This window comes from Idiotropiscis lumnitzeri, chromosome 21 (genome assembly GCF_059441095.1).
Source record: "Idiotropiscis lumnitzeri isolate Australia: NSW breed Sydney's pygmy pipehorse chromosome 21, RoL_Ilum_1.0, whole genome shotgun sequence".
Classification (NCBI taxonomy): Eukaryota; Metazoa; Chordata; class Actinopteri; order Syngnathiformes; family Syngnathidae; genus Idiotropiscis; species Idiotropiscis lumnitzeri.
In genome coordinates, this window is record NC_142411.1 from 8,133,705 (window position 1) to 8,157,594 (window position 23,890).

At 40.1% G+C, this 23,890-nt stretch overlaps 5 protein-coding genes, 1 long non-coding RNA gene and 1 other non-coding gene across 10 annotated transcripts; 5 read left to right on the top strand and 2 right to left on the bottom strand.

Annotated features, from left to right (window-relative positions):
* Nucleotides 1-6: 6 nt before the first annotated feature.
* ints9 (integrator complex subunit 9) lies at nt 7-5,810 on the top strand. The gene is made up of 17 exons (XM_088285796.1): nt 7-178; nt 453-580; nt 688-748; nt 817-879; nt 1,031-1,170; nt 1,389-1,475; nt 1,695-1,815; nt 2,000-2,134; nt 2,206-2,317; nt 2,395-2,575; nt 2,700-2,760; nt 3,163-3,334; nt 3,449-3,573; nt 3,729-3,896; nt 4,078-4,176; nt 4,506-4,643; nt 4,939-5,810. Exons 1-17 carry the CDS (start codon nt 170-172, stop codon nt 5,113-5,115), a joined length of 1,977 nt encoding a protein of 658 aa, XP_088141922.1. The 5' UTR covers nt 7-169; the 3' UTR covers nt 5,116-5,810.
* On the bottom strand, nt 5,268-7,358 carry glrx5 (glutaredoxin 5 homolog (S. cerevisiae)). Its single transcript, XM_088285798.1, has 2 exons — nt 6,858-7,358; nt 5,268-6,232 (listed from the first exon to the last, which is right to left on the bottom strand). Exons 1-2 carry the CDS (start codon nt 7,153-7,155, stop codon nt 6,060-6,062), a joined length of 471 nt encoding a protein of 156 aa, XP_088141924.1. The 5' UTR covers nt 7,156-7,358; the 3' UTR covers nt 5,268-6,059.
* Nucleotides 7,359-7,767: 409 nt separating this feature from the next.
* prkrip1 (PRKR interacting protein 1) lies at nt 7,768-8,699 on the top strand. The gene has a single exon (XM_088285429.1). It carries the CDS (start codon nt 7,820-7,822, stop codon nt 8,396-8,398), a length of 579 nt encoding a protein of 192 aa, XP_088141555.1. The 5' UTR covers nt 7,768-7,819; the 3' UTR covers nt 8,399-8,699.
* Nucleotides 8,700-8,985: 286 nt separating this feature from the next.
* LOC148316835 (small Cajal body-specific RNA 13) lies at nt 8,986-9,263 on the top strand. The gene has a single exon (XR_015840252.1).
* Nucleotides 9,264-10,111: 848 nt separating this feature from the next.
* LOC148316836 (uncharacterized) lies at nt 10,112-10,877 on the bottom strand. The gene is made up of 2 exons (XR_015840167.1): nt 10,740-10,877; nt 10,112-10,421 (listed from the first exon to the last, which is right to left on the bottom strand). It is a non-coding gene; the product is annotated as an uncharacterized LOC148316836 (long non-coding RNA).
* Nucleotides 10,223-17,340, top strand: clmnb (calmin b). 4 transcript variants are annotated; one of them, XM_088286368.1, is made up of 10 exons: nt 10,223-10,497; nt 11,888-11,949; nt 12,035-12,151; nt 12,357-12,440; nt 12,523-12,615; nt 12,678-12,904; nt 12,983-13,176; nt 14,119-14,201; nt 15,241-15,995; nt 16,584-17,340. In XM_088286368.1, the coding sequence occupies exons 1-10, from the start codon at nt 10,437-10,439 to the stop codon at nt 16,711-16,713; spliced, it is 1,806 nt and encodes a 601-aa protein (XP_088142494.1). In that variant the 5' UTR covers nt 10,223-10,436; the 3' UTR covers nt 16,714-17,340. The 4 variants fall into 4 exon arrangements, with proteins under 4 accessions (XP_088142494.1, XP_088142497.1, XP_088142496.1 ...); XM_088286371.1 differs by having other exon boundaries at nt 11,888-11,924; XM_088286370.1 differs by having other exon boundaries at nt 10,224-10,497; nt 12,035-12,130.
* Nucleotides 17,341-21,779: 4,439 nt separating this feature from the next.
* LOC148316838 (alpha-1-antitrypsin homolog) lies at nt 21,780-23,854 on the top strand. The gene is made up of 4 exons (XM_088286372.1): nt 21,780-22,434; nt 22,508-22,778; nt 22,917-23,064; nt 23,406-23,854. The coding sequence occupies exons 1-4, from the start codon at nt 21,816-21,818 to the stop codon at nt 23,595-23,597; spliced, it is 1,230 nt and encodes a 409-aa protein (XP_088142498.1). The 5' UTR covers nt 21,780-21,815; the 3' UTR covers nt 23,598-23,854.
* Nucleotides 23,855-23,890: the final 36 nt, after the last annotated feature.

Below are 23,890 nucleotides of genomic sequence, written 5' to 3' on the forward strand. Positions count from 1 at the left end.
TTATCTTGTACACGCACTTTTCCGGTACAGGATAGGTGTCGCTGTGTGTCCTTGGCGTCCATGTGCAACCTACCGATTTAGCTAGCGAAGAAGAAACGGTGGAAAGCTGATGTATTAGCCATCAATTTCCTTTCCTTCGTATGTTTCTTGTGTATTTATTTGAACCAAAATGAAATTGGTAAGTAATGTGTACACAGTGTATTTATTTTTCGTGTTTATCTGACAAAGTAACTGTATAGGATTGCGTTGTTAGCATGTCGTAGCAGGTGTTTTTATCTTAGCAACTAGGCAGCCTTCTGCCATTCACAAGCCAAATGGTTAACTTACTAGCACTCAGATGTTTTGAGATCTGAAGACGGGATGTTGAGATGCTACGTCTGTACTCATATTGTATTTGTTTATTTTCTGGGCAATCGATGATGTTTGTTTTCCGACTGATTGCTTTCTATTAGTACTGTCTGTCTGGCCACCCCACATTACCCTGCAATGTACTCAAATTTAAATCAACCACCATCATGCTGGATTGTGGACTGGACACCACGTCTGTCCTCAACTTTTTGCCCCTTCCCCTCGTGCACAGGTGAGTACTGATTATATTCGCCACTGATTTTGTGAGAATTTAACTTTCCCTTAAGTATACTTGTATTATAAATTACAGTATGCAGTAGATATGTTTTCTTTTTCCAGCCCAAGACTCTCAAAGCTACCAGGCTGGAGTGCCAAAGACGGAACCATAAATTTAGAAAAGGTGCAAGATGCTGATTTTAGTGGATTCGGACTCAGACTAATTGTTCTTTCATGCACTTTTATTTTTAGGAACTGAAAGAGTGTGCAGGCAGGGTGTTTGTGGACTCACAGCCAGAGTTCTGTCTCCCAGAGGTAATATATTCAAAATCTGAATGCACTCTTTTTAGTCTTTTTTTGACAGATGCTCCTTGACTGTGGTGTTATGACATGACATTGTTTTGTACTAAGGTCTTGCTGCATTTTGAATGCTAATCACTGTTTTTGTGGGGGGGGAAAAAAACAGAGAGAACTGCTGGATCTGTCAACGATCGATGTCATCCTGATATCCAACTACCACTGTATGATGGCCCTGCCCTACATCACAGAAAACACAGGCTTCACTGGCACAGTGTACGCCACAGAGCCCACACTGCAGATTGGAAGGTAAAGAGACATTAATACATTACATCATACTTGTCAAAGGAAAGATTTGTGACTTTTTAATAGTCTTGCAGTGACGTGAAAAGTATTTGTCAACCACGCCTTCCAAAAAGTCTTGTCCATTGAATATTCTCCCAATTATTATTTTCTCTGTTACTCATGTAAATAACATCTGTGGGTGTTTTTGTATTTTAAATTAATGGAGTTTATTGTTTGTTCAGACTGCTGATGGAAGAGCTCGTGAAGTTCATGGAGAGAGTTCCCAAAGCTCAGTCTGCCACCTCCTGGAAGAAGAAGGAAATACAAAGGTATCAAAGTTGGGCAATAATATTCAAAACAGATTTTATTTTATCCGCCACCGCTCCAAGACAAAAAACACATTGTCTCATTGTAACACAGAACATGGATGAATAATCTTGGTATGTCTTTTACTGTACTTGGAAACATTTTCCTTGTGTTCTTAAAATAAATCCAGTTATTCATTTTTCTTCATACTCATATTGCCCATTTGGATTTTTAACTACAAGGTTGCTTCCGGGACCACTAAAAGATGCAGTTGATGTCTGGACGTGGAAACGAAGCTACGGTATGCAGGAGGTCAACTCTGCCCTCAGCAAAGTGCAGCTTGTGGGTTATTCACAGAAAGTGGTAAGAAGTTGTCCACACACACACACACACACACGCACACTGACTTCAGAGCCAGTTGTTTATATTCATGCTGTATCTCTCTCACTTCATCTGGGCAGGAGTCTGAGTATTCAAAGGTTTATACCAACTCCTGAAAGTGTTGCTAAATTTTCCATTATTTACTTATTTCTTCATTTATTTGCAGGAGTTGTTTGGAGCTGTACAAATCTCCCCATTAAGCTCGGGCTACTCATTGGGTAGCTCCAACTGGATCATCCAGTCCCATCATGAGAAAGTTTCCTACGTGTCTGGGTCGTCTCTCCTCACCACACACCCGCAGGTAGGCAGTAAAATTCCCATTCCGCTGTGGTCAAAAGTGAAGCAGATCTTCTTCCTTCTGTCTTCTCCCAGCCAATGGACCAAAGTTCCCTGAAGAACAGTGATGTTCTCATCCTGACGGGCCTCACCCAGATGCCCACCGCCAACCCAGATGGCATGTTGGGAGAATTCTGCAGCAATCTAGGTTGGCTGAAATTTGCCGACTAGCTAACAAAGAGGCATCTTATGGCCTTTTCATTGTTTGTCACGTGTGCCTTTCAGCCATGACGATTCGCGCCGGAGGCAATGTGCTTGTGCCATGCTATTCTTCTGGGGTGATTTATGACCTGCTTGAGTGTCTGTACCAGTTCATCGACAGTGCCAACTTGGGTACCACCCCCTTCTATTTCATCTCCCCTGTCGCCAACAGCTCGCTGGAGTTCTCTCAAATCTTTGCTGAGTGGTGAGGACATGATTTTCTATTGACATGCTATATGTTGCTGAAGAGAACTGAACAATATTTTCTTTTTAAGCAGTTGTATGTCGAACTTATGTTGTTCATAAGTTCACTTTCATTTTCATTTTAGGCTCTGTCACAACAAGCAGTCAAAGGTGTATCTTCCGGAGCCTCCATTCCCCCATGCAGAGGTACGTGCTCAACAACAACAATAATGATGTTTGTCGTGTGTGGCTTTCTGTGTAGTAACCATAGAGATTTTGAAAACAACTTGGGATGTTCAGACTCCAGAATCCCAACCAAACTTGTATTTTAAACAGTCGCAAAATTACCACACGTTAGACCAGGAAAAAAGTGCATTTCAGCATTGTCGGGCGTAATCCGCGCCTCTCCAAAACTATCATTTTTCAGGAAAAAAAAGACAATTTATGCATTACGATACTTGATATTGTTAGTTTTTGAGCTGTTTTCATCACTATAGGTTGTTTAATAATTTGTAAAAATAACATTCCCCCTATGTTCCCCTCAATGCCCTTAGCGCCGCCAGTGGATGCCTGATGGTTAACGTGTACATCCTTGCTGTGTTGTTTCAGTTGATCCAGAGCAACAAGCTGAAGCACTACCCCAGCATTCACGGTGACTTCAGCAGCGACTTCCGACAACCGTGCGTGGTGTTCACTGGCCACCCTTCCCTGCGTTTCGGGGATGTGGTCCACTTCATGGAGCTGTGGGGCAAATCCAGCCTGAACACTATCATCTTTACCGGTGAGGAGCACTTCAAAACTTCACAACCCCATGAACCAAAGCAGTACGGATTTTAAGAATAAATAAAAAATTACTATGTGCCAGTATGGTAAGGTTATTCATTTGTGCTGACAGAACCTGACTTCTCCTACTTGGATGCTTTGGCCCCCTATCAGCCGCTAGCCATGAAGTGTGTTTACTGTCCCATTGACACGCGTCTTAACTTCCACCAAGTTTCAAAGCTGCTCAAGGAGGTCCAGGTAAGACACCGCATCACCTTAGTGACGTTTTACAAATACTGTACAATAAAAACAAGACTCAACTCTAGATTTTAGCACAGTGGGAAAAAAAACTGCTTTCTGCTTTACTGGCATGTTAGCTAACGATTATTATCCCACCAACGCTCTCTTTGCAGCCTGTCCACGTGGTATGTCCCGAACAATACACCCAACCTCCAATGACCCAGTCCCATCGATCCGATCTGATGCTGGAGCTGCAGCCCCCTCCCATGGCTTACCGGCGCTGCTCCGTGCTCAGCCTCCCCTTTAGACGGCGTTACGAGCGCGTCTATATTCTACCTGAGGTGAGACACACCAGTAAGGCGGGACTACTTTTCCTACTAAACCAGCTATTTGAAAGTGTATATCAATACGCTTTTCATAAGTTGGCGCTAGGAAATGTCAAGACTCTAGTACGGGTATACGGTTTTAAAAATCCTGTCGGTAAACAGGTGGGCAAATGTCATCATGTGCTTTTGTTCCTAGCTGGCCAACTCCCTGGTTCCCTCTGAGATCAAACCCGGCATCTCCGTGGCAACCGTCTCGGCCATGTTGCATTCGAAAGACAACAAGCACACACTGATGGTGAGTCCACCACTTGTGTGCAAATATACCGACGTTGTCACTGACCTTTGCCAGGGTCAACGCAAACACACTGCCCAGTTAGAAAGCTACTTATTAATTTTTGGAGGATGAATCGCAAAACTTGTGCATTATGATCCCAGGCAGAGGACACTTGATGCTATGAAAAATATTCTGAATATATGAATAACATCCGGATCAAGCTTGACAACATTTTGTGGATTCAAAACTAGTGTTAATATTAGAAATTAAAAGTAGAACAAGAAAATGTTACGTTTCGTGAAAATGTACCGTGACTGCAGTACAGATATTTTCCAATCTTGTAATGCCAGTCAGTTCCAAAGCCTCCTCCAGCGCCCCCTACCAAGAAGAGGAAGCGAGTGATGGAGGAGCCCCCAGCGGGTCAGGCGCCCAAACCCCTGCTCAGTGGGGCGGTACCTCTGGAAGCCTTCCTTTTAACGCTGCAAAAGGTTGGATTTTTATTTTTTTTTTTCTACAGCTCACTTGGAGTAGAAATGTTACAATGCAGGATTGGGCCAAAGTAAAAGGAAAATAAATGGTACTATGAAATTAAGTGTAATTGTACAAGAATAAAAATGTGTATTTTAGAATTTTTTTAACCTTTTTATTTATTTTTTTTACATTAAGTACATGTGATGGAGTCTATCTTGGCTAATTCACGGCAAAAAAAAGGAAGAATGGTTTGGGCGCCGCAAAAATAAGATTTAGCATAACATTAATGAATTGTGCACGTTTGCTTTGCAGCATGGCATCACAGAAGTCAAAGTGGAGGAGACGGCAGACGGACACATCCTGCATCTGCAGGCGGAGGACACGTTGATTCAACTGGAAGAGGACGGCACGCACATTGTGTGCGACAACAATGAGCCTCTCCGCACCACACTGCGAGACCTGGTGCTGCGCTTCCTGCAGAAAATCTGAACTGTTACTACGTGACACTCTGACTTTACACCATCTTCACTGTGAAGACCATCAATATATATTTTTTAGTAGTATTTTGGATGAAAGATAACCGTTTGATAAGTTTGTATACTGATTGGATGAATGATGAATTTCTTGCAGATGCAGGTGGGTACAATTTTGTCGCTTTATTTTAATTGTGACTCAGTGTACAACTAAAATACATTTGATCATGATATAAATGTACAATATAATACAATGTATCATTGTTGTATTAATGCAAGTCTTGGGTAGCAATTAAGCTATAGTGATTGACTGTCAAGAGATTCCAGGCTTTTACCTGACAGACTTCATATGAAAAAATAATAACCCAAGTGATTACTCATGAAGACCACAAAAAATGGTGTGGTTTATTTGTTGCGTTTTCAGCGGATTTTTACTTAAAAACAGGGTGACTATTTGTTACGTAGGAAAAAAAAAGTCACTGTTGTTGGTGTCATGCAACCCACATTGTCACAAGCATGTACATTATAAAATATTTTACGCAATATCCATGTAATTAAATAAGCAATGATTAAAGACAGAATTGTCCCTTCTTTGTATAAACAAATTGATGTTTCCTCGTACGATGTCATTGCGTTCTGGTCCAACTTGAAAAATAGTGTCAAGTCATCCTGAGGAGTCTAGGTTTTAGGTGTGAAAGCTACAGTGGTAAAGGTAAAAAAAAGTGTTGGTGGCAGTCTTGATCAGGATGCTCTAATGACATCCAACATGTATGTTTAGCATACTCATGTGGGTTGCTAAACTTAGAATTTCAAGTCAGAGAAGCACAGACAGTAGTGGCAGCTCTTAATCACATCTATTGTCTGTCAGAAGAGTCAATTTTGTCTTTGGTGTGCAACGCGTGAGATTCAACCGAGTAAACGTGTCCCCTGTTTTTAAGCACATTTAAGTTCATCTTCCATCTATTTGGAGTCTTTCTCTGCATCCAGTAGCGCAGACTGGACGCCCAGCTTCTTTAGCTCCTCTACCAAATCGCCATTTTGGTGCATCTGGAGGAGGATGTCGCAGCCTCCCACGAACTCTCCATTGAAGTAGACTTGAGGGATTGTTGGCCAGTTGGAGAACGCTTTGACCCCTGTTGGAAGCAAAAAGACACTGATTTCAGACCTACATTTTTACTGAGGGTCAAATCACATACAATGTGAGACAGTAATGTCAGTTCAACCGATAAGATGTTCTCCTGATTACTTCAAAGTAGCGCACTTCATTTTAACCAGGCTGCTTAGAACCTATTAAGTCAGTTTACATACTGTTTTCACCCATCATATGAATCTCATGTTGACTTGGGGATTTTTTAACTGATTTACACGGTTAAGGTTTAAATGAACCACACAGGGTCAAAATTATTCTTACAGGCTCAAATATATTTATAGTACACATATTAATAGTATTAACGGTGAAGTGTACTTTAGCAAGTTTAACTATGGCTACATTATTTTTGCACGACTGATTCGAAGCACCACACCCTACGGCGTTTCTGCAAAATGCTGATAAAAGTCACACTGAGTTAAGCATGGGGAGTTATCCAAGAACGTTGATGACGACTCGTGACGTCTACAGTGTAGTATAGACAGTGGAACAGGAAACTGCGACAACATTAAATAACGATGAGTCATTCAACTTCGGACAAAAACAAAACAAAAAAAACGTTGAATTTGATTGTAGGTGATCACTTGTTGCTGCTATCTAAATATACTGACCTTCTCGAAGCTGCTCGTCCGCCAACACGTTGTACGCAGCGTACTCGTCCACTCCGTGCATTCGCAGAATCTGGACCACGGCGTTACTAAAACCACACATGGGCTGATCCGGCGTACCCTTCATAAAAACCACCACCTTGTCCTTCTTGACCATCTCGCCAAGGTCTTTCTGGAGGTCCGACGCCGCGCACAAGAGGCGCGTAGAGGCCGTCCAGACACGTCCTTCGGCTCGACCGGGAAGAGAGTTCGCCACTCCAAACCGCAGACATCGAGAAGTGTATCTTATTAAGCTATTCATGCTGTCTTTTCGACTTTAAGATTAAATGGAGTGAAGAAAGTCAGATCACACTTCGACACCTGAATTCAGTCACCCTTAAAAAAAACAAAAAACAAACTCAAGCTTGCATCTGAGGGGCGGGATCATATGGTCCACTGATCATTGGTTGGGAGATACGTCGACCAAATTTGTTATACAGATATTTTATAAAAAAAAAAAAGAAGTTCACAACGTGAAAAAAGATTAAATAAAGTGAAAATATATAAATAAAAAACAGTCACTCAATATGAGATTCAATGAGGATAGCAATTCAAATTGTAAAAAGAAATTACAAAAAGAATGCATAAAAACTACCGGGTCACGTGGGCAAGGACGTATTATGTCGGCTGCTGTCGTTATCGCACACGTTGATAACGTTAACTAAATATTACATTTCCAAATAAAAACGCACCGAATATCTGATTCATAAGGATAGAAAAATAAAATCGCGCTAAGACCTTATTACAACAATGCATTAAAAAACAAGCAGCAAATATTAAAATGGAATTATAACATTCGCTGAATATGCTGTTCTGTAAGTATAACATGAAATCGAGTGAATAACTAATTACAAAATCTGTATAAAAACATCCGGGTCACAAGCGCGAAACGGAAGTATTTGACGGCTTTGGTCAAGTTAAGCAAAATGGCGGCGCACGAACAGAAAAACAACAAAACCAAGAAACCTGGTGCAAAGGGCAGCCAGCCGCTGGTAATTGTCAAAACACCTGCTGAAGAGCAACGCCTAAAATTGGAGAGGTTGATGCGAAACCCCGATAAACTCGCTGCAATCCCGGACCGACAGAAAGAATGGAACCCTCGGGCTCCGCCGGAGTTCGTCCGAGACGTGATGGGCTCCAGCGCCGGTGCGGGCAGCGGTGAGTTTCACGTTTATCGACACCTCCGACGCCGAGAGTACCAGAGACAAGATTTTCTGGAAAAGATGTCGGCGAAGCAAAGCAAGGAGCAGGCCTACTTGGACAAAGTGGAACAAAACCAACGGGAAGCCCAAGAGAGGACAGCGAAGCGCAGGAAGAAGCGAGAAAAACTGAAGCAGAAGAAGCTCATGGAAAAGAAAGCCAAACAAGACCAACAAAATGGAGATGCGGAAAGAAGCCCTGATAGCAGTGAAGATGAAAAGGAAACGGAGGAGGAGGAGGATAAGGATGAAAAAGAGGCTGATGATGATGCTGAGGTCCCTAGCTTCATCATGGGGAAAAAGTAGTCCATTTTGCAATGGCCTGAAACACTTTTGTTGCCACAAACGAAGGAGTGATATGGATCACTGGAGGGACTGACTAACATCAATTTTATTTAAGCAACTATGCGGCAGCTTCCTGATTGAATAGCCATGCAGCTGGTGATTGCTGACGCACAAGTTAAAACATTGTTCTAGGGCTGTCCACTGTTACTCAAGGATGTTTTTCTCGTGTCAACAAGTCTGTGATTTGGACTCTTAAATTGTTGCAGATCCTCTGTTTAACCTTCAATTTGTAAATGATTTTAATAAACACAAATTTTGGTAATTGACACGTGTCAAGTAGTTTTATCCAAATTCCCAAATGGAAAGCGATTTGAGCAATATTCTACTTAAGGTACTTGTACTAGTACTCAAGTCCGTCACCATTAGTAAAAAAAAAAAATAAATCAGTGTAATAGCAGGAAAATTGTCAGTCTTGAATCAGAACCATGCACTAGTTAACTATTACTAGAAGTTGTCATTCGAGCCCTTCACCAATCGTACAAAGAGTGTGCGTTGTGCAGATGTTGAATAAATGCTGAAAATCTATTTGCACACGATTGCTTTTCGCATTTCTGCAGCCTTGTGATGTTGCCCCTTGCACATGTCTGTTGCTTGCGGACACGACAAGGTTGCAAACAGCAATTCAAAGAGTGAAAAGGCGTGACTTCTGGAGGCTCGGAAGCATCACGTGCGATGTTCTTTGGACAAAATTCCTGCTTACCACGGCGGTGATGGGCTTTCTGTGGACGTCACCTTTCTTGGAGCAGGGAGAGAAAAAGATTGGCGGCCGGATATTGTCTGATTCAGGTGAAGCGCTTCCTGTTGGACACTGCTGGCTGTCACAAATGCAATCGAGTCGCAAGCTGGGCTGTGAAGCCAAAATGACTAACGCGAGGACTGATATAACTAAAGTGTTGACTCCAGGGTGATTGTTTTTATTTTTACATTTTTATTACCTGAACAAACCAAATGGAAAACATGCTTTGCCTGAAAATAAAATGAATGTTGCAAACCTTTGTTGTATTGGTGACTAATTTCTAAATGTGCTTGTGTTTAAAAGTGTCTGCATGAACTAATATCACACATTTTAGGTTTTTACGGGATGAGCAATTAAATTCAATCGATGAAGTGAAGATTGAATCTAATACACGTGACTTGTAATTTGAATTACAGGACGTAGAATTAAATTCAATGCTATTCAGAAAAATTAATCCTCATTTCATTTCAGCTCCAAACCAAATGTTGGGGCTGCTATTTCAAAGTGTTAGATACAACAATGCATCCTGGGAAATGGAGTGCTGTTCTACCAGCGCTGCAAACATTTTTTAATTTTTGACAATTTAATCTGTTATATCTGAGCAGGCTTTTGATGTTTTAAAAAAATAATTATTACACTTTCATATTCACTATAATGAAATATTGTCCTTATATTTGTATGAAAAACGTCATAAATAGGCTTATATATTGTAATCCTTCATTGTAAATTTTGTGTCATGAATTTCAATTACAATTGTCCTTCCTGTTTCTGGTTGCAAAATACTTACTATTAAGAATTGTCAACCTACCTGAAGTATTTTAAAAGCCTTACATCAGTCCACACTGAAACGGATAAATGTTCAGTTCAGCACTGTTGCTCTTTGTCAAATATGATCATGATTTTGGATTGCTTTACAACCCCAGAACCTGGACTTAATGTTATCATAAATGGAAATTTTAATTCCCAAGATTATCAATTTTTTTTTAGATTTAGAGCCAAAGAAAACATTTGGTTGAGATTATTACTGCCACAAGAGTGCAGTTATTATCCACCAGCAGGCAATAGAAATGGCGTTGCATAATTGTGAAGGAGTGCTACAACATTTCAGGAATATCTTTGATGGCATGCTCGGGCAAGTCTCCTGCCTTCTTTGTCTTAATCCGCTGCTCCGCACGCCTCTTTTTGCCACAAATGCCTGGGATTTGAAGGGCTCTCCATTCTTATCACCACGATGGATCAGTTGTTGTGCTGAAACGTAATTTAATGAGAATGGAGGACAAGGACAGTGGCAATCCGGCTTGCGGAATTGTGCATCATCTTCAAGGTACACATGACATGCTCCGCTCTGTCTCCACACGCTTGAACATTTCAGTACACTGATGCGATGTGCACGGCTAACTCATGTCCAAAACATACTAAGTGAGAGATACAGTGGATTTAAATTGTAAATATACAATGGCCAAGTAAGTCCTCCTTGAATTTAGTGCTGCTCGTCTATTATGGTTTGCAGTTCTCCAACGAAGCAACATTTCAAGGGGACTTTCAATTGAAATCGTTTCTTCTTACTTGCCTGCCCACCCGTCAATGTGGAATGACGCACTTTTTCCACTGCGCCGATTCTATCCCGAAACCGCCTGGTTCCATCATGTGTGATCACGTCCCCACAGTTTTTGTGGACCACGCGGTTACACTGGAACCGTTCCTCAGAACCTCTTCCAACCTGGTCCTAAAAAACAAACCGAGGAGGGCTGTGACATCGCTGCCATCTGATTGGCTGACAAATGAGGTGTTTCTTTAAGTGATGCGACAAGGAACTCTACAAACCATTTTCAGTTTTTTTAGTGTGGCAACCACGTAGTCATCAAAATACAGTATATACAGTACAGTGTTTTTTTTTTAATTATTTTTTTTTTTTTTACAACAATATTTAACCATATTTATAATTGTGCCTGTGGTTGAAATACAGAGGCTTTTGGTCAAAATTTGAGCCCACCGGAATGGACCCATTTGCGACGTTGCCACATTGTGTCTGCGATTTATATTTTGAATATTTAATATGACACCAGTGGCCGGGACTCGGCGACTTGTGGAATCAGAAATCAGAAATCAGAAATCCCTTTATTGTCATTGTACTCAAGTCATGGCAGAAATTCACACATTGTGAGTGAGCAGTGGAAGTTGGCACAGTTGAGTTTATCCCGCCCCAAATGATTGGTGCCAGTTATAATTTAGAAGCAATGGAGGTGTTAAATAAACATTTTATAACCCTCTTTCATAAATTCTGTCCGAGTACGTTATTCTGAAATTTTCCTGGATTGTGATGTAACAGTGATGTAAATTTACATAATACCTCCCACACAATGAATTGGTAGCCAGTTCGGGTGAACATCTGCCATTTTCAAGTGACGGGTCCAGTGCCAGACTATACAGACGTACATTCACTTCAAAGCCCAAAGGTACAATGGATAGAAAAAGTCTACACACCCCCTGTTAAAATGAATACTTTTGTGATATAAAAAAAAATAATAAAACCACGATTAATCATTTCTAAACTATTTCTCGCTATTAATGTGACCTGTATCAACCAAATCCTTTCAACCAGAGAGTGACAACTGGATATTAAGTGTGTTCTAATTTTTGTGTATTTTTAATGGCGAAGTCCGAGACATTCCCAAAAATTACATTAAAAGCTGTTCCCTTTTTTTCTGTTCCAGATGAGAGGACAGCAATGCAGAAGAGAACCTTCAGCAGGTGGATGAATGTTTTTCTGCAGCGAGTAAGGCTCAAGAACATTGACGTGTGCACTTTGTACCTTTAACACTACAGTCCGAACTGCACAGTTTTGTTTTTATGCATTGCAGTGTGACCCTCCCTTCAAAGTTCATGACCTATTCGTAGACATCCAAGATGGAAAGATACTCATGGCTGTACTGGAAGAGCTGTCTGGGTGTAAACTAGTAAGAATCCAGCTTCATACGGTAATAATTATAGTAATAACATAGTAATAATAATCATATAAATATTTTGTTCTTTGTGTAAGTTTTGTTACGGCTGTCTCACAGCCAGTCCAAAGTCAGCTGGGATTGTCTCCAGTTTAAAAAGGACAAGTGCCAAAGAAAATAGAGGGAGTGATATGTTCATGCTTTAGAATTGCTTTAAAACTAAAAGTGGAACTTTTGACAGGTTTACAGGCTGAGATCATCACCTCACCGTATGTTAAACCTGAGCAACATCTCTAAGGTGCTTGCTTTCCTGGATGAAAGACACGTAAGAGTGCTTGCTTGCAGGTTTCATTTTTCAAGTTATATTTCTTCTTTTTACATTTCTTACTCTCCATCTTGACACTCAGGTGAAACTGCTTGGCATTGATGCTTCTGGTATCGTTGACGGCGTCCCCTCAGTGGTTCTTAAACTTATTTGGAATATCATACTACATTTCCAGGTCGGTCTTATCGCTTGTCGTAAATAAAGTGAAGAAACTCACATGCAATCTTGCTCATTCAGGTTAAAAAGGTAACGGCAGGACTCCAAAAGCATTTATCTCCAAGCCGATCATCCGTTTCAGTGAGCGGTTACCCCTCATCAGGTGACCTTTCGCCCCGGTTAAAAGATGGCGGCAACGACTGCAGCAACACTCTGCCGAGCAAATGCAGAAAGGCTTTCAAAGATCCAAACCACAACAGGAAAGCAATTCAATATCTTCTGCTATGGGTACAAAGACGCACCTCACAGTGAGTCAGAAAACAATAATCATTTTTCGTTTTTAACACAACTCATTTGGTTACTGTTACGCATTTGTACATTGACAGGGTTGGTGTGGAGGTGCATGATTTTGGGAAAAGTTGGAGAAGCGGACTGGCATTCTTAGCATTGATCAAGTCCATCAACCCAATTTTGGTTAACCTGAAAAAGAGTCTATCCATGGAGCCAAGAGAATGCCTTGAACGGGCTTTTACGATAGCCCATCGTTATTTAGAAATACCACCTTTACTTGACCCGCAAGGTAAAAAAAAGCATCTTTAATCAAAATGTAAAATAGCTAAGCTTTAGGTGAGTGACCAGAACACAGTTTGACTTTGGCCGCCAACAAAACCAGACAGAAGACAGAAGAACAAACATCAATTAATTGAACCTTAAAGCAACACAAGATTTCTACTATAGCGCGGAAGTAATACTTTAAATGCATCCAAAACAATTAAAAATGTCCAGATAGAGGACATTAAAAAAAATAATACTACAATGCTAAAATACAAATAATTCAGACAATTTTAAAAAAACTTACTGCATATAAAATCTGACAACAGTACTTCAATCCAAAATGAGCTGAATAAAAAATATTCAGCAGATAATTTTCCCCTTTCCACAAATGCACTTGCAGTGATGGATGCCATTTTCCATCATGAGAAAAATAAGCATTCATATTTGGAATTGCCGAAATGCCCTAAATGTTGTCTGTAGATGACAAAGAGGAGTTAATTTAATAATTTAGTAGTAGCAGTGGGTTGGAAAATTACAAAAAGTTATAAATGTCCATCATAGAGGACACATTTGAATTCCTGTTAGCCGGGAGACGAGATTTTGAGGACAGCCGAGGATAGTTCCCCCCCGAAAGGCACGACAAATTCCTGAATTTTGATTGGCAAATATTTTCACTCCTCTCAGTGTTAATACGATCACTATGTTCCGTGCATATCAATCAATATACATGTTCATCGTCAGATACTAGTCCTGCATGCATGTCAACTTAATTACACAGTGTCAAAAAAATGACAGATCAGCTAAACGTCAACTTCATTATGTCCTGTGACATGCACACTTGAAGGTTTTTAAAGTAGATTTTTTTTGCAAAGGTAGCAAGCATATATACTGGCCTGTTATTATTGTCCTCATACCTTGTCATAATATCTGTTGTTCAACATTGTTGACGTCCTCCTTCTTTCTATAGATATGGCATGCATCTCACCAGATGAGCGATCCATTATCACCTATGTGTCCATGTTCATGGGGCATTATTCAGTCATTGACAAGGTTGGTATGTGTTTAAATTCAACATCAAACACATTTGGGCTCAACTCACAGGAAATTTTCAGAAAAAAAAAAGTCAAATAAGAAAAATAATATTTAAAATAATCAAAATGATCTGTCAACGGTTCAAGAATATTTTACTTGGCACGATTTTGAAAAATGAGAAAATAATACTTGGCCCATATCAACCACATTAGTCTTGAAATTAGTAGTTAAAAAAAGTAATCTTGTCGTTTTTCAAGCTGTAATATTTAGAACTAAGTTCTTAAAATAAACCTCACAACAGGAAGGCCAGAGCCCAGGGTTGAATGCTGCACCATTTATCTGTGAACGTGCAAACCACAGAGCCGTAAGAGGTAAAATTAGCTTATTAAATAATACAACAAAACTGGAACGGCACGAAATAAGATTAAAAGAAAGAAATGAGACATATCTTTCAACATTTTTATTCTGCAAAGACACTGTCTTTTGTAACAGTCCAGGTATGCAAGAACCCGATTCAGACTGAGGCTATCGAGTGTTTAAAAAATGGATCAGCTTATCATCTTTATCATTTTCATATTTGTAGTGCACCAAAAACTGAGAGTACAGATATTGTATAGTGAAATAAATGATATAAATTTGTTAAACGCATTAAATCCAAATAAAGAAAAAACTTATATAAATGAGAAAATTCGACTTATGAAACGTCACTTCAGGACCTTTGAAAAAAAATTAAAAAAAATAAAAATAAAATAAAATAAATATATATATATATATATATTAAAAAAAAAATATATAAAATCGTCAAATAAGATAATTAACTAATTGTCATGATCTGTTTTGTTGATTTAGTTTTTTGACTTTAGTTTCACGTTTTAACTTGTGTTCCTGTGTCCAAAAACTGACAGCAATAACTATTTTAGAAATCTTGTTGATAATCTCGCTAGAGGAGGAGAAGTCAACACTTTTTTTTCCATTCTAAAGGTCATGTGTCCCAATGCTTTTTTTGTCCATGTTTAGTGGCGTCACCTAACAATTGACATTGAATTTTATTTTACAGGATCAAACTTCCCATACAGAGGACGACATTTCTCAGATCCCAAATTTTGGATCAATTGAGTCAGCGACCTTTGGCAGGCCCAAGGATCCTTCAGCCCGGGGATTGTTGGAATATCTCGAGAGCAGTCGTGAGCAGGAACTGTGGAAGCGCTGGGCAAAAAAGTCTTCCAACAGAGAAGCCTTTGACATCTCACCGTGTCACGGATGTAACGTCGCAAAACGCCCACCGCAGGAAGCCTCGCAAATAATTGCAAAGAACGCCGGACTGACTTTCCAGCCCCCGAGTCCGCTGGAGGCAGGAGGCATCAGTCAGGAGATTCGATCATGGATGGAGAAAGGCTCCAAGGATCATGGCTGCAACAAAACACAAGTTGATGAGGGTCATTTCTCCATGAGCTCTGAAGAAGGGATTTATAGCTTGTCAACATTGGACTCGGAGGAGGACGACTACAGCGACATAATGGACACGAGCAAAGACGTTTTTCTACCATACACTCAGTTCAGAAAAGAAGTGGCAAAAGTTGAAGCGCAAACAGTCGAAGAAATGATCCAGAGTGGAGACAAGTCAGACCGTCTGAAAGCCTCCCACATCCTGTCGTCCTCGGCTCATGATGTGAAAAGTGAAGTGGAGGTTGTTGTTACTGAGCGGAATAATGATGAGACGGATTACCGTGAAGACGAGAAGAAGAAACCACAGATAGGGAACACTAAATTAAAAAATGACACTGGCGGAGGCCTCGAAAGTTCCCATTTCAGGTAAAAATAAAATTATTTACGAGTAAATACAGTCAGTCAATCTGCTTCCTCTCACGTTCCAAAAATATACACATTAAATCAGGGATGGGCAAACTTTTTGATTGGCGGGCTACAATGGGTTCTAAAATTTGACAGAGAGGCCGGACCAGGAGCAGATGGACGGAGTGTTTTGGTAACCTCACCTCATCGGAGAAAAAAAATACATTTAATTTTGAATGATAATGAACAAAAGCATTACAACAAAATATCTGTCTTTGACTCACCAGGGTATTTAGAAAATAAAACATTAACAAGGTTTATTCAATTTTTTTTCCAGTTTGGCGGGCCGGATTAAAACGTTTTACGGCCGCATGTGGCCCCCGGGCCGTAGTTTGCCCACACCTGTGTTAGATGAATTGAAGTAATTTTCACTTTCAAACTGTGAAAATGAATTTAATTTTTAACTGAAAAACTGAATACCGGTGCACTTTTCGAAGTGCCACATTTTAAATCTGAATGGCTTTTTATCCCCGCTTTTGTTTTCATTATATTTCTGTGGTTTCTATTTCTTAGTCTGATTCTAACATGCGGATGTTTTTTTCTTTCCAGCAGCAAGGGAGGATTTTTTCTAAAATTTTCAGCTCCCTCTTATGGCATAAACCCATTAGAGGTGGAAATGCTCCTGTTCCTGTGGATCCTGCTCTTCTGCTGCCTCATTTTGCCTCAAATGAGCCTTTGAATTACCCGGCGGTACACCCTCCTTATTAAAATGTACCGTTTCCATCGGCCAAATTAGGCAGTTGGGGCTGGGGATGACACTTCTGTATCCGTGTCACGCAATTTCCCTCAAGACAACATTTAATGACTCTGTTTGGCCATCTCTCTGCCAACAGATGCTAAACATCACACAGCTATCATCATAATTACTCAGATTTGCTTTCTCTGATAAGCGGCACTTTCACTTTACAAATTGTATCCAGAACTTAAGTTTTTTTTTTTTTTTTTTGGAACCAAGTGAGCCTCATTTCGTGATTCGATTCTTTCTTTCCTCCAGGTAGTCTGGCCACATACCACAAACACGCATGTCAGTTTAACTGAAGACTGTTAATTGCCCATATCAGTTTAAATGTGAATGCTTGTCTTGTGGAAATCTGATTGGCTGGCGACCAGGCAGGTGTGCGGCCTGCGATATCCTCAAGTTACGCCTGGACTAGATACCCACTACAAAATGGATGACTTGATTTTTGCTTATTGCATGCCCAGCTGTTGTTTTTGTCTGTTCCAATTCTGGCATCACTCTTGTTATTTTTAGTTTTGCCACGTGGTGGCACTACAGCATCAAATAAATAGCCAACATAGTCGTGTATAGTGTCTGCTGAGTATCCCATTTTACCTGTTTAATTATGAACTGTCATGATGAGATTAATCTAATCATACTTAATGAGCATCTTTATGTCAAAGCCTACGTATGATTTAAAAGGTAATTGACCCAGAGTTTTATTTACAATAAAATGTTCTATGCGCCTTTAATAGTCTAAACATGGCATTCTGATTTATATTGCATTTGTGGAATATGAGTTAAGCAACTTTTAGTCATCTCAGGGGGCGGCCATTTTGTCACTTGTGTCAACTGAAAATGTCATCACAGGTAAAGGTAAAGACCAATCACATCTGTCATGTTTTTTTTGTTTTTTTTTAAGCTGAGCTATGATTGGTTGTTACCTGAGTTTTGAGCAACTGTGATGTCATTTTCAGTCAACAGAAGTGACAAAATGGCCGCCCACTGGGCAAAAACGGCTCCATATGACTACTTAAATCATGTGCCATGAACACAATATCAATCAGAATGCCGTGTTTAGACTAGTGGGGCTGCGTAGAAGATATTATAGTCACAAAATATTTTTTTTGGAATTCCATTTAACGAGTTATGGTCTAGTTGCGAAACTTGTGCACAGAAATGTCATACAGTTTGGAAGGCCGTAGTGGAAAAAACATTCCTAGTAATCATCAATTTGAATTGTTTTCCTCATGAGGACGAAGAGTGTACCAATAATAACCATTTCAGCCCACTAAAAGGATATTGAATAAATTCTTGCACATTTATGCTAGCAAAGATAACACCAAATGTGAAGCAAAATTGTCGCATGCATCCGATACATAATTGTCCAAAATTCATGTTGACTATTTATAAGGGGAAGTGGGTTTGCCACATGCAAACAGTCTCTCACACACACACACACATACACACACGCACACACACGCACGTATATACAGTGAAGGAGTTTTCTATGAAACTGAAAAAGCAGACTGCCATTGTTTGCTTGGAACTCAGCCCATGGGTCAAAAGCTCATCCCGAGAGATCAATAGACTTTCAACACCACCCACTCACAGGGCAAAGAGAGCAACGCTTCACCAAAACCGGAGGTTGGCCTGTCTCGTCTGAAATCAACCGGTAGCGCCTGCGAATGAGGCCGGGATCAGCGAAAAAAAAAAAAAAAAAGTAGTCACCCTATCTCTTTTATGCACTGTACACACTCACCCCCACACCCCCACACACACATATATATATATATATATATATACCGAACTTATTTTATTTTGAGTAAAGTCAACATTTCTTTTTTTAATTAATTAATTAATTTATTTTTTTATTTTTTTTTAAAGCTCTGAAACACCAGCTTTAAAAAAATATATATATACATTTTGTTGTATCAGGGTTAGTATATACATCAACATGTCAGCATTTTCATATCATTTTCATTCATCATCCCTTTAAAAATTCCACCTAACTCCCAGTTCCAACCTCCATCTTGCAGCACAGACCAATGCAGAAGTTGAAATTGTCCTCAGGTACAACAGTGAGTGATGCAACTGATCTTTTCAGAATACCCCCCCCCCCTCTTCAATGCCAAGCTCCCGCCCCTTGAGGACTCAAAAGGCTGTGTGAGTGTTTTATTTTAAAGCCACTTTTTTCAAATGCATTTTTCTGTTCCTTCTTTCTGGGGCATGCATATTAGAAGAAACTGTTTTGAAGGCGTGTTGATTAAAAAGCATGGCGGATGCCCAAGAGAAACAATTATTTAATAGCTTGCTCAAGTAATATACATCTCTTACTTACCGTTTATGTCTTGTAATGGAGCCCTGCTAATTGGTCTGTTTATGCCTTTCTTTTCTTTTTCAATTCCGCTGAAATATGTCCGCTACCACTCCACCATCATTAAAGCAACACAAATTAAATTAGTCACTTTACTTCATTAAACTAGTAAACTTGGCCACTTGAACTCCACCCATTGCTCGTGCACAGTCCATTTTCTTTCGACATGTTAAATCAAGCAGCAGTCGGCCAAAGAGAATTCAGTTGTGCCCACGTATGCGTATTTATTGCAATCAATTAGTGGTGATCAGATAAGCTGTGGCCAATTGAAAGAAATGACTCTTTATGTACAGTGCATGGGGCATGTATGTACAGTGCACCGCATGCGATTGAGTGTGTCCACAATGCGGAGTTCATGTCCTCTGGAGAGGCCACATTCAGCACGGCCTATCGATCCACCCCATGGAACACCCTCCGGCTTGTTCCCCTGCAGCTCCACTTGCATTCTATTCTTTCATCGCATGATAAATGATGCAGAGTAGATTTCAAGTCGGCAATAATTACTGCTTTCTCCGTCAATGAGCCAAGACAAGCAGTCAGTGTTGCGCAAATTCATTAACGCACTGATTGCTGTTTTCACAAGGAGACAGCACTCACTTGCCGTGGTTGCAAGTTGCCAAATTCAATCGTTGCCCAAGTCGCCTGCGAATTTTTGGATCTCTCGTTCGGATGTTAAGACTCGTGTCCTAATTTTTGTCATCGAAACGCTGTGTTGCAATTCAGTGAAATTGCAAAATCCAGTGGACTTGCGCTGTATTGGTTTGCAATAAAATCTCAAGACATAAATAAGTTGAAAGCCCGAAAGAGAAGCCAGACATAATGAAAACCTTTATCATCTTCACATATTGAGTGGAAAAAGTAAACAAACACAAATTGACACTTACACATACTGACCTTACTGTGGGTAGTTTGGACCTACAGTCAAACCTAAAGTCGACCTACTGCAGCGCTAAAATGTAGAAGTTAACCAAAAATATTTGGGAGGAATATGATCCCAAAGTCAAGTCAAAATACAGGACGACTAATCGAGAGAATTTAGATCATATTGGCAAATCAAGGAAGTTACTGTTTTTTTTCTATAAAATTGCAAGTGAGCTTCAAATAAGAAAAAACAACAATTTTTTTAATTTTGGTAGTGGATTTCTAGTTCCGAATGAAGTAAAAATATTCAATGGTTATTATAGCATCCAAGTATCTTGAAACATTACACACGTTAGTTGTGTTACATCAGTGAGGATGACTCCAGACAGATAACGTATCTCTTTGAGAGGACAGAGGCAAGTCTGCTGGTTAATCTTTACCCAATGTAACTATCAGAGGAGGTGTATAAAATGGAGAAAATCCCGCTGATCTGCCCGCAGCAAAGAGGACATTTCAAGGTAAGAAATAGTGAGGGGAATCTTAGATCTGAGGACTGTTTAAAATGCACGTAAAGGCTGATTTTAAATCTATGCAAAATATTTAAGATTGCATTAAAAATTGTATGTTTGGGAATTTTAGGGATATCACAATAAGATTTGTTTTGTGAATGTGTCTTAATATATTGGGAAAATCTTCACTCTATGCTTTTGTCACGCTGTACTGTTTTTAATGAATTAAAACAAGTAACATTTTGATGGTTCTACCGTAATTCGATGCAATTTTGCAAAAAAAAAAATCTATTTATTTCGTAAAAAAAATGTTTTTTACTTGTTTTAATTAATTAAAACAAGTAAGATTTTGATGCTTCCACTATAATTGGATGCAATTTAGTAAAAAATAAAATAAAATAATAATAATTAAAACTGAATAAATAATAAAAACAGAGCAACGAACGATCCACCAGTGAACATCCCCTAAAGGAGAAGTCAACCCTAAAAAATTCTTTGCAATATGTTATATGTGGCTTCACTAATCTAAACACGGCATTCTGATTAATATTTCGTTTATGGAATAAAAGTTAAGCAGCAAAATCCACTTGTTTTTAGCCATCTCCGACCAATCACGGCTCACCTGTTTTCTGAAGCCATGATGAGTCATAATCTGAGCCCTTAGCAAATGCAATGTCAGTTTCGGCTGACAGTGACAAAATGGCCGACCAACTGACATGAAGAAAAACGTGTGGAAATTCCTGCTTTACTCGTATTCAGCCAACTTAATATTAATCTGAATTCTGTGTTTCACCAAGTGGGTGATAGTATTTAGTTTCAGGTTGTCTTTGTGTGTCATTAGTTTATTGTTTACACCTGTGCTTGTCGTCCTGGTCCCACGTGTTACCCAGTCAGCTCCCTCCAACCCTTTTGTATCTTATCCAGGTGTTCCTCGTTGTCTCGTTAATTTATCTGTATTTAGTTCCCTCTTTCCTTTCAGTCCTTGTCGGTTCTTTGTCTCTGTCGCTTTTTTTCTGTCATGTGTCTTTTACCTGCGTCAAGTCAAGTTGTGTTTGTTTGTCGCTTTGATCCCCGTCATCTGGAATTTTAATATAATGGATTTTTGTATGACTTTTTGTTTCTTTAAATTAAATACCCTTCAAGTGACAGTGACAGTGAGGGTGCACTGAACATGAGCGTCTCTTCAACACAAATGGAATAAAAGAAATTGCATTAGATCGTCACATCTTGTATATAATAATGATATAATGTTTGCTATTGATGATTAGCTTCGCTCTAACTTGTCTTTTCTAAACTGTTCTCGACAAGCTGTAAAGATGCAGGGTTTCTTTGCAAGCTGCACTCTCGCAGCACTGCTGCTGGCCACATGCCTGGCTGCCCCCCATCACCACGACGACCACCACCACCACCACCACGGTGATGACATGAAGTGCCATGAACTGTCCCCTCCCAATGCAGATTTTGGCTTTGCCCTTTATAAAACCCTACGAGCCAAAGTAGGAGCTGCAGAGAACATCTTCTTCTCCCCACTGGGCATCTCCACCGCCCTGTCCTTACTATCCACCGGGGCTCACGGTGAAACCCACAGCCAGCTGTTTTCCACCCTTGGCTACAGTGGCCAGGAGCAGGCTAAGATCAACGATGCATACAAGCATCTATTTCATATGCTCGGCCACACTCAGGAGCACCAGCGACTGGATGTCAGTAATGCACTGGCGATAGACGACGGCTTCAGTCCCCGTGACGCCTTCATGAAAAACGCCAAGGAATTCTACTCTGCCGAGGTCCTTAAGGTTGACTTTGGCAAATCTGAAGAGGCTGCGGCTGAAATCAACTCCTACATAGCCAATAAAACCAATAACTTGATTAAAGAACATGTGAAGGATTTGGATGAAGCCATGGCTATGATGCTGATCAACACCGTCTACTTCAAAGGTAGGAAACCGAAAAGACGGGGCATGTCGCGGAGTCATTAAATCTTTCGAAACTTTTTACTGTCTGCTTTCAGGACAGTGGCATAAACACTTCAACAAAACCCAGACAGGGAAGGCTGACTTCCACGTGGACGAGACAACCAAAGTGGAAGTGGACATGATGAAGAGGACAGGTCGCTATGACATGTATCACGATAATGAAAACAACACCACCGTCCTCATGCTGCCTTACAAGAGCAACACCTCCATGATGATCATTTTGCCTGATGAGGGAAAGATGAAGGATGTGGAGGGCTTCATCAACAAGGACTACATTAAGCACTGGCATGACTCTATTTATAGAGAGTAAGAATGAAAACTTATTCATCCAAACATTTCTTTGAGAATAACGACTAACTCATTCATGATGTGACTTAGTATCTATTTTTTAGTATCGGTGCTTTTTGCATTGCACTCACAAAACCTCCTGTCGATATGTTTCAGATCTGTGTCCGTATTCCTGCCCAAATTTTCCATTTCCGCTAAAGCGGCATTGGACAGCACATTGAAGGAAATGGGAATAACGGCTGCTTTTGAAGACTCCGCCGATTTCTCCGGCATTTCCGATGAAGTCAAGCTTAAGCTGTCTAAGGTAGAATCAACAGAACACGGAGATACTTCTGGAAATAATAAAATCAGTTTGGCATTGACATATATTAGGAGTCCATTCATGTCCTTTGAAGGTTGACGACTTGAAGGTAACTAACATAAGAGTGCCAAAAACATGGCATCTAATGTAAAAGGAGACTACTCTTGTAAAAAGTCATTGTGACTCCCAAACATTTCAACAGACCTCGTCTCATTTTTTTAGTAGTGATCAAACTGCCCACGGTGGTTTCAAACGTACATACAATATCCTTCAAAGCTCCTTTGCTTTCCTGGCGCTATGGCTTGCATTTTCATCTACCTTTTAACCAACTGCTTCTTCCACAGGCATCCCACGAGGCTGTTCTGAACGTTGATGAAACAGGAACCGAGGCGGTTGCCGCTACTACCCTGGAAGTTATGCCGATGAGTATGCCCATGAGGATTAAAATGGATAGACCCTTCTTGGTCTTGATCGTGGAGGACTCTACCCGCAGTATACTTTTCATGGGCAAGATCTCTAATCCCACTGCCAAGTAAATAAAGTGTTCGGGAAATGAACTATTTTAGTAACCTCGTAAAATGTGTCATTCTTTGACGTTTGGTCATGTGAGGAGTGTGTCCTTCAGTTTTGCCCAATGGTCAAAAGTTATCAGAACCAAGCCAAATGTCTAATTGTCTGGTCACATTAACAATGTGGTATTCAACGGTGGCGTTTGCATCACTAATAACTAATGAATGAGCAAATGGTGTTTGAGCATTTTTCAACCTGATGAAATAAAGATGATGAACAAGTATGTTATTTTGTGATCTTTCAACCTAGGCTGAGACGT

What these genes read in the sequence shown, in the direction of transcription:
- ints9 (XM_088285796.1), top strand. An exon ending in AAGAAGAAGGAAATACAAAG is followed by an intron (nt 1,476 to 1,694) that starts GTATCAAAGTTG and finishes TTTAACTACAAG; the next exon opens with GTTGCTTCCGGGACCACTAA. An exon ending in TCTCAAATCTTTGCTGAGTG is followed by an intron (nt 2,576 to 2,699) that starts GTGAGGACATGA and finishes TTTTCATTTTAG; the next exon opens with GCTCTGTCACAACAAGCAGT.
- glrx5 (XM_088285798.1), bottom strand. Translation starts at nt 7,155, where the DNA reads ATGAATAGCTTAATAAGATACACTTCTCGATGTCTGCGGTTTGGAGTG. An exon ending in GGACGAGCAGCTTCGAGAAG is followed by an intron (nt 6,233 to 6,857) that starts GTCAGTATATTT and finishes TGCTTCCAACAG; the next exon opens with GGGTCAAAGCGTTCTCCAAC.
- prkrip1 (XM_088285429.1), top strand. Translation starts at nt 7,820, where the DNA reads ATGGCGGCGCACGAACAGAAAAACAACAAAACCAAGAAACCTGGTGCA.
- clmnb (XM_088286368.1), top strand. Translation starts at nt 10,437, where the DNA reads ATGAGAATGGAGGACAAGGACAGTGGCAATCCGGCTTGCGGAATTGTG. An exon ending in AATTGTGCATCATCTTCAAG is followed by an intron (nt 10,498 to 11,887) that starts GTACACATGACA and finishes TTTCTGTTCCAG; the next exon opens with ATGAGAGGACAGCAATGCAG. An exon ending in ACCTTTACTTGACCCGCAAG is followed by an intron (nt 13,177 to 14,118) that starts GTAAAAAAAAGC and finishes TTCTTTCTATAG; the next exon opens with ATATGGCATGCATCTCACCA.
- LOC148316838 (XM_088286372.1), top strand. Translation starts at nt 21,816, where the DNA reads ATGCAGGGTTTCTTTGCAAGCTGCACTCTCGCAGCACTGCTGCTGGCC. An exon ending in CAACACCGTCTACTTCAAAG is followed by an intron (nt 22,435 to 22,507) that starts GTAGGAAACCGA and finishes GTCTGCTTTCAG; the next exon opens with GACAGTGGCATAAACACTTC. An exon ending in TCAAGCTTAAGCTGTCTAAG is followed by an intron (nt 23,065 to 23,405) that starts GTAGAATCAACA and finishes CTTCTTCCACAG; the next exon opens with GCATCCCACGAGGCTGTTCT.